This window comes from Anguilla anguilla, chromosome 18 (genome assembly GCF_013347855.1).
Source record: "Anguilla anguilla isolate fAngAng1 chromosome 18, fAngAng1.pri, whole genome shotgun sequence".
NCBI classification, from domain to species: Eukaryota; Metazoa; Chordata; class Actinopteri; order Anguilliformes; family Anguillidae; genus Anguilla; species Anguilla anguilla.
Genome location: NC_049218.1, coordinates 17248596 through 17259549, shown reverse-complemented (window position 1 = coordinate 17259549; position 10954 = coordinate 17248596). Strand labels below are relative to the sequence as shown.

Below are 10954 nucleotides of genomic sequence, written 5' to 3'. Positions count from 1 at the left end.
TCATCCCAGGCATTCTCCCCGACACAAACGCATCGGGCCTGAAAACATCCATCACTTACGGGCAGCTTCCTCCATCATCTCTGACATGCAATCAATTTACATGGCACACGCAGGGAATCGTGGGGCATTTCGGATTCAGCGCGCTACACGGACCGCTTTCAGGTGCCGACATCCACCTTCCTAAGACTCTCAAGGGCCAGCGTGCCATTTCATTTACAGCCAGTGCTGTGGCAGGTATTCCAAATCTATTATCATGACTTAATTCAAAACAAAACTGACAATGTAATACATAATGAAATACGTGCCTGTCAAATCATAATATTACTTCAGGAAAAAAAAGAACATTTACATCTAATAGCGCTGCCCTGAATGCACAGGTCACTCCAAACACTGGAACATTTGATGTGCCAGAACTGGCATCCAGGTTGTACAAGGTAGTATTTTGACACCATGATTTTCTTCTTTGTCCTCTTCCTCATCCACTGCCACCTCTTCTTTGGTGATTGACTTAATCTCAGCAGGCATCTGAATCCCTACCACACAAATGCCCATGGCAGTTGTTCCAGAAGCGCCAGTCCTCTGGCAGAAGTGGGGGCGGCAGAGAGCGTGGCATTGTGGGATGTGTCCGGAAACAGAAGGGATGACTAACGTGACGGTTCTGTAGTGGGAATGAATCTGGACTTACTCTCCCAAGCCTGTCGGCCGATTCGTCTGGATGCTTTCTGCCCTCGAGTCAATGTAAGAACACGACGGCTGATCATGCCCTGGGTGCTGGCACAGTCCTGCCCTCCATCCTCCTCTCTTTTCCTCTGCTGTCATTGGTCTCAGGTGAGGAGGAGGTGTCCCCTCTATGCTCCTCCTCCTCCTCGCCTGTACGGCCCATTTTAAACCCTTGCCACATGCTGACTGTCGGGCCCCAGTTGACAGATTTCAAATCAGACGATGGGACTGCAGCAAAGGCATGCGCTTCCCGTGTGCATAGCATGTGGGTTTTCATTAAGCGTGTTTCATTCTATCATTAAGCATGTTGGCTTTATGTAATAATGCCAATTATGTAGGCATGAGATAGAGGATTTCTTCTCTGTATTGGGATTCCCCCTAACTCTATGTGTGTGTGTGTGTGTGTGTGCATGTGCAAATGTGGCTGGATCTAGCTCTATATGTGAATAATTATGTCTACGATCTAAGCACTTCTGTGATAAAAGATATATTGTTTATTTTGGATATAAGAGTGTGAACCCACAGTATCAGTGCTAAGATCATTACATAATTCATGACATTTTTCATAAGATTTTTTTAACAGATGCCCTTATCCAGAGTCACTTACACAACTGACATTTTCCATTTACACAGCTGGATATCTTACTGATGCAATTCAGCTGATTTCCTTGCTCACAGGGACTCCAGTAGTGCCCCACCGGGGATTTGAACCAGCAGTTCCAGGCCTGTGTCCCTAACCTTATCAGTACACTGCTGCTGGATTTGTTTTATGAACGCGTTTCCATGAGAGCAAGTTAGCTCTTCATTCACAGGAGAGACAGAGCTGACTTCTGACGGAACATTCTGACGGAACATTCCGTCTCCCAGCACTGTTCTTAGTAGGGGCAGTGGTCTGATCTCAGAGCTAGGCTACAACCTGTACGGCTGTAGAGTTACAAAAGGAACAGCCAGGCCAGACCAGGCTACAGCAGAGAGGAAAAAAGGCTTAGCTTCCCCCTTCGTAGCAACAGGAGGCCCAGTTCACAGCAGCTTCCCTGCAGACAAATCGAATTCTGGCCTCAAAGAAGAGATAAATTAGCAAGGTGGTGCATTGGGCCTGCAGTCTTGAGGAAGCGGACACAGTCAGGAAGGCTTTGATCTGACTACACTTCTAAATCAGCACCCTAGCATCTAGATTTCCACAGAGTGTGCTTGCAATGGGAGAGCATTATGATTCATGAACATCATCATGGGTGGGGCTATAATGAGTTGACAATCACTGACTGGTTTCAACCAGTCAAAAGGAAGTTGTCTTTCACATCAGAAACACAAGGACTTCTTTTGTATTTGTGAGCTCCCGACCTTCTTGGGTTTTAGGAAGCCAAACTCACCCATGCTCCTCCCCAGATAGCCTCACCAGAAACTGACCTTTAACCTCTGCCAATACCAGAATGAAGCTGTCCATCTCAGGGGGAGAGCGCACACAAATTGCACTCCATTTCTTCAAGGACACACAGTTTTCTGAACCAACCTGGGCCGCATTAGCATTTGAAAAAGCAAACACCTGCAGTCACAAGGTTAAATATACCATCTATACAGCAGCCTCCTTATGCATTGGGGACTAATTGCTGAGTCATTAGTAAGAAGTAAAACTCCCACGAATTGAAGGAAGATATACGATTTGAAAGGATTTTGAAAGTGGTGGCATTACAGGCTGTCAGAGCGCTTTTACATTTTCAGAGTGGATAAATACAGTCATATCTGTGAATGCAGTAAACAGCTCTCCCACAACTGAGCCACAAAGGACCACTTCCTTTTGCGCATTCAAAAAAAAAAAAACTAAATTATATTCATATAAATGTGCTTCTTCAATCATGCAGAGGCAGGGCACCTCTCTCGGATATTACGAGCAAATGTGCTGAACAACAGTAAGTCATTTGTCAGAAATAGAAAACCCTGCATCTCCATAATGCCATTCTTTCAGAGGCCCACTGTCATCGGCGGCGCAAATTAATCAGAAAAAATAGCAAGGAGCAAATCAGTCAGTGTAAATCATATGGTGCTTTCTATTTATGGGTGCAAATGTATTCAAAATACAGTGCGTTTCGTAGCATTTACATCCCCCCTGAATTAAAGGAAAAGAACATTTGAGGTAAACAAAGCAGAAAAGGCTTTGTTTTTTAAATTATTAAGCATTCCTGTTTGTGTAGAACCGGGGTGGCAATATTAAGATGCATCTGTTTGCGCGGTGAAAGTGGTGCCGATGCTATCTCATTTTCCCCCCGCACTGAGGAAATTGCTGGCGCGTGTTCTAAAGGGGCGGGCTGGCCGTATACAGCATCAGCAGCCGAAAAGCACAAGCTGCCCAATAGCGCATCATAAATAAGCGATTGTCCATAATGTAGCTTAGGGCTAAGTAGATTTACTGGCCTTCAAGAGTGTAGCAGAGCTTTGGTAACGTGAGCTATGGGGCACACTGGACCACAGGCTCAGCTCAGGATGGTAAGACACAATCATAACCCAAAATGGTTTCTACGAGGAAATACAGCTTTGGTTTAATAAGCAAGACAAGCTCAATATGTCGCTGCAATTTAATACCATTGTAAAGAACACAAATTCCAAATGTCCCTTTAAAATTTATATCCAGGCAGTTCGGATTCATCGTCTGTTGAAAAATTGAATGGTTTTTTTGTTTTATTGTCGCTGTCCTTTGTCCTTGTCTGGAACAACATCCTCATTTATGCAGTGCGTTCAGCCACTGATGAATACAAAATGTCTCTATCTCTGTCCACTCACTGTCTGAATGCAATAATCCTTCACTCCTCAAAGAACTAATGTCACTCACACAAATGTCAGAACCCTGCTGTCCTTGCAGTATTATTGCGATGTTATCACGGGCAAAAATGTCAGAACTCTGTCAGATGAAAATGTCAGAATCCCTCAAAGCTGTTGAGCTCAGTGATGTCACAAACAGAATTAATACATCACTGATTTTGATCAGCAACGGTTACAATAGTTAATGGTAACTTTAATCAGAAACAGCACAAGCCAACGGAGAAAAAGAATTAAAAAAAACAAAGAAAAAAAACCCTGAAGAGGATGTCTTCTCCATTAATGTGATTCACGATGTCCTGCCACATCCAATTAATACCCTAGTGGAAGTTTCTGGGAAACTGACAATGTTTTATTGAAATTGTCTATTCACCCAAGTGAACCAAACAACAGGCATTAACTACCGCGAGTCCATTCAATCTGGCCTACAGCCATTAGCAGGACATCCCTGCTTTGGGTCTCATCTCAGCTCAAGCTCAAAGATTCGGGGGAGCCCACAGAGGTCCACAGCTAATCTTCATCTCTTCTCTGAACCGCCCGTTTGTTTCAGTGCCTACAGATGAGGAGCTGAACTCAGACCAAAGCCCGCACTCAGGACAATGCCCAGCATGGCGAGACCATCGAAAGCCCAAACATATCAGGAGCTCCCTTTAATTAAACAGGATAGCTGCAAATTTACAGCTGTAGTTACTCCCCTGTTCCTTATTATTCCATCCCGCCTCTGCCAGGACAGTCAGACAGACATTCTGTAGGAGAGACAGCACTACAAAGAGTAGAAAAAAGAACACTGCAGCTCTCAAGGACAGGCTGTAGCAGTGCATCGTTTATTATTTACATTTAACACTTGGATCCGGAGAAACTGTTCACATTCACTCTCGCCATAGATTTCTTCATTTCAAGTGTCTAGGTAACACACTCAGTACAACTGGTTCAATTACATACGTCATATTACACACCTTACTCTGGCCCCTGGTCAAACACATACATCATATGACATGCAATACTTATCTTAACCCCCTGGTCCAATGGTATACCGCATGTTACACACCTTATTCTGGCCCTAGGTCCAATCATATATCTCATATTACAAGCATTACTCTGGCCTTTAGCCAAACCCATACCTCATATGCCATGCAACACTCTGGCCCCTAGCCAATCAAATTATCTTAACCCCCTGGTCCAATGGCATACCACATGTTACACACCTTATTCTGGCTCTTGGTCCAATCATATATATAATATTACAAGCATTACTCTGGCCCCTAGCCAAAAACATACCTCATATGACATGCTATACTCTGGCTCCTGGCCAATACTATTGCCTTAAACCCTGGTCCAATCACATAACGCGTGTTATATGCTTTAGTCTTGCCCCTAGCCCAATCACCTACCTCATATTGCATGCTATGCTCTGGCTCCTCGCCAATCAAATTACTTTAACCCCTGGTCCAATCACATAACTCATGGTCCCTGGTTAAATCCCATTACTTATTTTATTCTGGCCCCTGCTCCAAGGCAATGACTCATATAGCATGTTTAAATGATCCATATTTTAAACATGACCTTCCTCTCCTGCTCTCAAATATCCTGATGATACGGATACTGAGTATCTTATCCATCACAAAAGAATGAAGAAAGACCCAAATTAAATCTGCTCAAGTGGGGAGATGCAGCAAACAACCATCTTTGCTGTTATTATTATAATAATTATAATGATAATAATAATGATAATAATGCATTTAAATGCAACTAGTTGATGTCAGGAGGGTGTACAGCAGGGTGCCATGTGATTTCTGAATGCAGCCAAGCTAAGAAGACAATGGAACATCTCCATCAATAATCGTGAGCCGCTCGAGATCCCGTGACCTTCTGGTTTAATGCAGACAGCCACCCACCCAGACATCAACGTGAAACCCAACGGCGGGTGAACAGGTTTGTGCGCGGATGACTACGATGCGCCAAAGTGTGCTGCCTTCAGATCATCCCAAGATGCAAAGTGTCGGGAGCAGAGACACCGGAACAAAAATGAAGGGAGAATTCACTGGGCGTGCCAGCACAGCATCGCACATTCATAAGCAGTCACCATGGTGACGAGGAAGTGACAATTCCCAGGAAGCAGAAAAGGAGGGGAGACAGAGAAGAACTGAGAGAGAGAGGCAGGGATAAGGAAAAGAGAAGGAGAGAAGGAGGGGCGAGAGAGAGGGAGGCAGGGTGACGAGGGAGGGAGGGTAAGGGAAGAGAGAGCGAAGGGGGGAGGGGCAGAGAGAGGGGGAGGAACAGGGGGAAATAGGCAGAAATTATGAGAAAGTTGATGGAGATAGAGAGATTGAGAGAGAAGACAGAGAGAGGGGTAAAAAAGAGGGAGAGAGGACAGAGTGAAATGGAGAAAGAGAGAGGTAAAGAGAGACGGGGCAGAGAAGGACAGAAACAGGTAAGGAGAGAGATGGAGAGAAGGAGGGAGGGGGAGAGGGAGGGAGAGAGAGAGAGAGGATGCAGAGCAGCTGATTGGTTGGTGAATGACAGAATCAGCCTCACAGTGAAAGGGACCAGGGATCCTCTGTCACCAGCGTGACTCGGTGGCTGATGGTGGTCATCGCCTGGAACAGGCTTACCTGCAGTTCTTGTGCGATCCCGTCAGCGTCTCGATGACGAAACACTCGCCCCCGTTCAGGCAGTAGGCCAGGTCTTTGTCCTTGCACGGCTTAAAGTGCTCTGAGCGAAGTGGTGGGGATGTAGGCATCGCTGTGGGGAATAGAGAGGCATTAGCATTATTACCACTAATATTTACCAATGAGAAAACAGGATATACAGTGGGGCATCAACTATACTACATGTGTACTTCCATTTTGTTTGCTTTTTTGTACACACAATCAAAGCTATGTTCCAGCTCCATGCACCAGAATGACTCTACAACTAACACATTTTTTCAAAATTCCATGTAGCAGGTAAACCATAACACTCTGCTGGTTAAAAAAAAAAAGAAACTGGTCTTGAGATTCTTTTTGCATCATGATATTTTTTCGCAATTCTTAGTGTATGCAACTGCTTTGACAACAGTGCTCCAGTGCATCTGGCCAATAAGGCCCCCAAATTGATGGCAAAAGAAAGAGAGGTAGAGGAGGGAGGAGGAAAAGGTGGTTGCTAGGAGACTAGAGCACACAGGGACACAAATGCCAAATATCAGGGGTCAAAACTTTTAACTGAGAAAAAAATCATGTGGATGACCTAAAATTGCTCAACATCAAGCTTACATAATTCTCCATTCATACATAAACTGACTAGACTTTGCAGTAATTAACACCCACACTCATACTCTCTTTCGGAAGAGAACATGAGATAAACTAAAATACCTGGAAGGCCTAAAAAAACAGTGGAAAAGTGCACACACGCTCTTGTTCCCAAATCCACACCTTAACATTAGCATGCCTCACAACAGACAATGTATTCATGCATTAGGTATTAGGTATTTAGAAAATGTCAATCAGGGATGTTATGCACACCAAAACCTGTGTTTTACCACAGAAGACAAAATTTTGGAAAGTAGCTATGACTGGTCCACAGTGAACCTCTCCATCCAGCCCTGTTTCTGTGGCGGAAATAGTAACGCTGTCATCACAACTTCCTCGCTCTGTCAGTACTTTAGCCCATTAACTCAACAACGGGGAGCTGTATTGTTTTAGAGATCAGCGCATTAACAGCAGCCCTGAACAGAGAAACAGAGAACATGTAGCCCCATCTTTTGATTGTCGTTGCAATTATGAAACCAGGAGAGAGCCCCAGGATGGATTCAGCACAATGCTGTCCCCAGGCCTAAACTGCACGTCCCCGACAAGTTGTATTAACGTTTAAGCGATAACGGAACACGGCTACAATGTCAAAGCAATATTACAAGAGCTTTATGTGTTCGCCAGGAGCCTTGTTCAGTGTAAAAACAGAAGAAATAATACAATTTAAAAAAATATATTTTTTACAAATGTTTTTTATGGGGGGATCCAATGTGTTTATGGGAGAATCCACATACTGAGATTTAATTAGAGATGGTGAGCTCTTCCCTGATCATGTTAGCATAGGATACAGGCTGGAGCTGTCCCTGTTCTCTGGAGCAGTCGGCATGAAAGAGGTCCTGTAGAACCCTCAATGGACATGCTGCACTCCAGCTACAAAAGGACCGTTTTTAAGATGAATCTTCCACAATTTACAGACTGCAGCCGATTATTCAATTTAAATGCTTCACATTCTAACTTGGGTTCCAAGCCTTGCATCATTACTAACCGTTCCAGGTTTGCGGATGCATCAAACCGACACTGACCACAGAGATGCTTTCAGGCGCGTGCTAGTCTGAATGTAGAATTCACAATGCGCTTTGTATGTGTTTTTTATGGAGATTTGCAGCTGGTCAGACTGCAGGGCACATACCTGCAGAGAGAGGACAGGCTTCAAAGAAACAGTGTGCAAAAGCTGCAAAGGGAAGGTTTATTTGCACATGACAAATTAGGCTTCGTTCATTCGAAAGGGAAAACCACGACGGCACAAAGCAAACGTGGCCTTCTGAATAACGCATCAGATCAAAGTCAATAATTCATCAGGTTTTCTGGAGCGATACCGTCTCCTGCCGTGTCCCCACCGTGGCCCCACGGGCTTCCCATTGGCCCACAGTTATTTGTCACTTCATGCAAAAATAAATAAAGCTTTGATGTTAACTAAAAAAGCCTCAGACATTGTGGTGGACAGGACAGCACCGTGTCACCTGCAATGGATCTTATGGGGTACTGATAAGACCAAGCAAACTGAGGAAACCAAGCCCATCACATGACAACTGAACCGACAATGGAAGCCACTCTACCTTTCTGTCTTTCCACATCATTTGCTCATGTATGACTATTAAAGTGAATTTTTAATTAAAATTCAAATGACTTATTCATTAATTAAAATTAAGTTAATTAATGTGTCTACTTAAAATATCACTCCTCATACTCTGACGGGTTTCCATATTCCAATTTTACCAGGTGATTTGTAGTGAATTTAAGGGTGCCAATCCCTCTCCATCACTGGGATCTCCATCTTACACTTGATTTTTTGTGTGCATCACAGGCATCTGAACACCATCTTGGAGGGCCACAATGTCTGGTTTTGGGTGTGTTTCAGCACAAGTGATGACTAATTTAAGTGGCTAAGTGGCTAATTGGCTAAAGAATCCAGCAAACCTCCTTCTCAAGACCTTAACTGGATGCTGATGGAAAGGAAACCACAGATACTTACAGACACGGTAGCCCTCTGGGACTGAGGTTTGGCAACCCTGGTATATATTCACCAGACTGAGCTATTTCCACAGTCTGTTTCTATGACGTGGAGACCATGAAATGTGTGTGAATGATACTTGTGCTGCATGTCTCTGATAACTGGCAAATGTGGACTTTACCTCTACTGTGTGTCCAAATGAAAACATTTTGACTATGAAACCAAAGTAACATTTTAGAAGCTGGTGCGTGTGTGTATTTGCGTCGGGGGGGGGGGCTTTTGATTTATTTCAACAGCAACCCTGGTTCTTCCAGATTCTCATCACGAGCTGTCCCCTGACCTGAAGGCTGTGGTCTGAGCAGAATCGTCCTTGTGTTTAACATGCGAGGGCCGTGGCGGCTCTTCCTGCTCTTACAGAGGCATGCTGGGATGAGAGACGAGTTTTCACTGTCTGTGTTCCTTTTCTCCTTCCTGCTGCGGACAGAGCCAGCTTAGATCAGGTTAAGGGAGGAGATTTGGTGGGCGCCGTGGCAATAGTGTCCTTCAGAAGTGACATACCCCCAGAGAGCCCTGCAGCAGAGCTGATAGCGGAGATCACATAGTATCGATTGCAAGAATAGAGGGGAAGAAGAGGGGGTGTGGCAGAGCCAACATGGCGCAGGCACTGAGCAGGGCTGGTTTCTTCCTCCTGGAGACAAAACACTGTTTTCTGAGGAATACCTTGATTTGACTTTTTCTTTGAAATTGTCGACTGAGTTCATTTGGTTCATGCTGTGGGGTACAGATGTGCCACATAGTATCCACTCAAATCCAGACCGTGCCAGTGCAAACTGTGACCGATAGCTCCATAGGGCAATGCACAATTGGTGACTGTGTGGCGAAGGGTATGGGCTCAGTCAGTCAGGGGTCTGCGTTCATCGCTATCTAGTGACCACCGCCGATCATTCAGGTGCCCGTGGACTGCATGGTAAAGCCGCATATGAAAGGTCTTCCTCAGACTCCACTCTGTGCGAGCTTAGCTGTAGTCTGCGGGGTGTGAAAAAAGCAGATGTGAGACACTACGTGTTTCGGAGGAGACTGAGCTATTCGTCTACAATCGGCTGCGAGGTTCACTCATGAACGCGGCTGTGGTTGAACACAATTGGCCTTTCCAAATTAGGGTGGGAATTGGACATGCTCAGTTCCACGTTGGGCGGCACATTAAAAATAAATAAATAAATAAATAAATAAATAAATAAATAAATAAATAAATAAATAAATAAATAAATAAATAAATAAATAAATAAATAAATAAATAAATAAATAAATAAATAAATAAATAAAACATCCACGACTCTCCCTACTGCTGGACCGTCCACCTCACCAAGCGGTCACACAACATTACTCCAGGAATATACTTCCCCGCGTCTGACTGCTCAAAGCAAACGGTCCCCGGCGTTTAGGGGATTACTGAGGAGTCTGGCGGTGCCGCCCGTGGCGTGGTCAGCTGCAGGGAAATGTTGGCAGATTTGTTTTTCCCTTTCCTCTTAATATCGCTACAGTGCTTTAGCTTAATTCGTATGGCTGGAAATGAGAACATCCTTCATGGCCCGTGAGCAGCAGTATGTGCAAAGCGCTTCACCTCAGCACTGACTCCATTAGGCAAATGGCCTCGCTGAAATGATAGGGCTCATTTGTACCAGCCAATAATCTGTTTTTGCCAGTACAGAGGCGGGGGCAGTGAGCCGGGCGGCGATGCCGGAGAGGACGGCAGGGGAGGACCGATCCACAGCTGGGCTCTGTGTGTATTTAAATATCCCTACACCATTGAGCTGGCGTATTATTGCACATTAACAACGTAGCCATTGCTAAGTGTGTATGTGTGTGCGTGTGTGTGTGCGTGTGGACAGGTGTGGGTACAGTGGTGTGTGTGCGTGTGTGTGTGTCCAGGTTGTGGGTACAATGGTATGTGTGTGTGTGTGTGTGTGTGTGTGTGTGTGTGTGTGTGTGTGTCTTTCCAGGTGCGAGTACAAAGGTAGATGTGCATGTACGTGTCCAGATGTGGGTTGTGCAGATGTAGTTGTCTGTAGATTGTTATTTCTTGAGTTAATTGTGTGAAGCAGACCCAGCAGAAGAAGAGATGGTAAGTGAGCCTGACTCTGATGTGTCATAGTGCTGTCAAATTTAGATAAGATATTCACATATA

At 44.7% G+C, this 10954-nt stretch overlaps 1 protein-coding gene across 2 annotated transcripts in view; it reads right to left on the bottom strand.

The window, feature by feature from the left end:
* The window catches only part of LOC118218058 (pro-neuregulin-3, membrane-bound isoform), a 353663-nt gene that overhangs the window by 85908 nt on the left and 256801 nt on the right, over positions 1 to 10954 (bottom strand). For both annotated transcript variants that reach the window (XM_035400435.1, XM_035400436.1), the window contains one exon: positions 6144 to 6273. In XM_035400435.1, coding sequence (XP_035256326.1) covers positions 6144 to 6273 — 130 coding nt within the window. The remainder of the gene's footprint in view (positions 1 to 6143; positions 6274 to 10954) is intronic.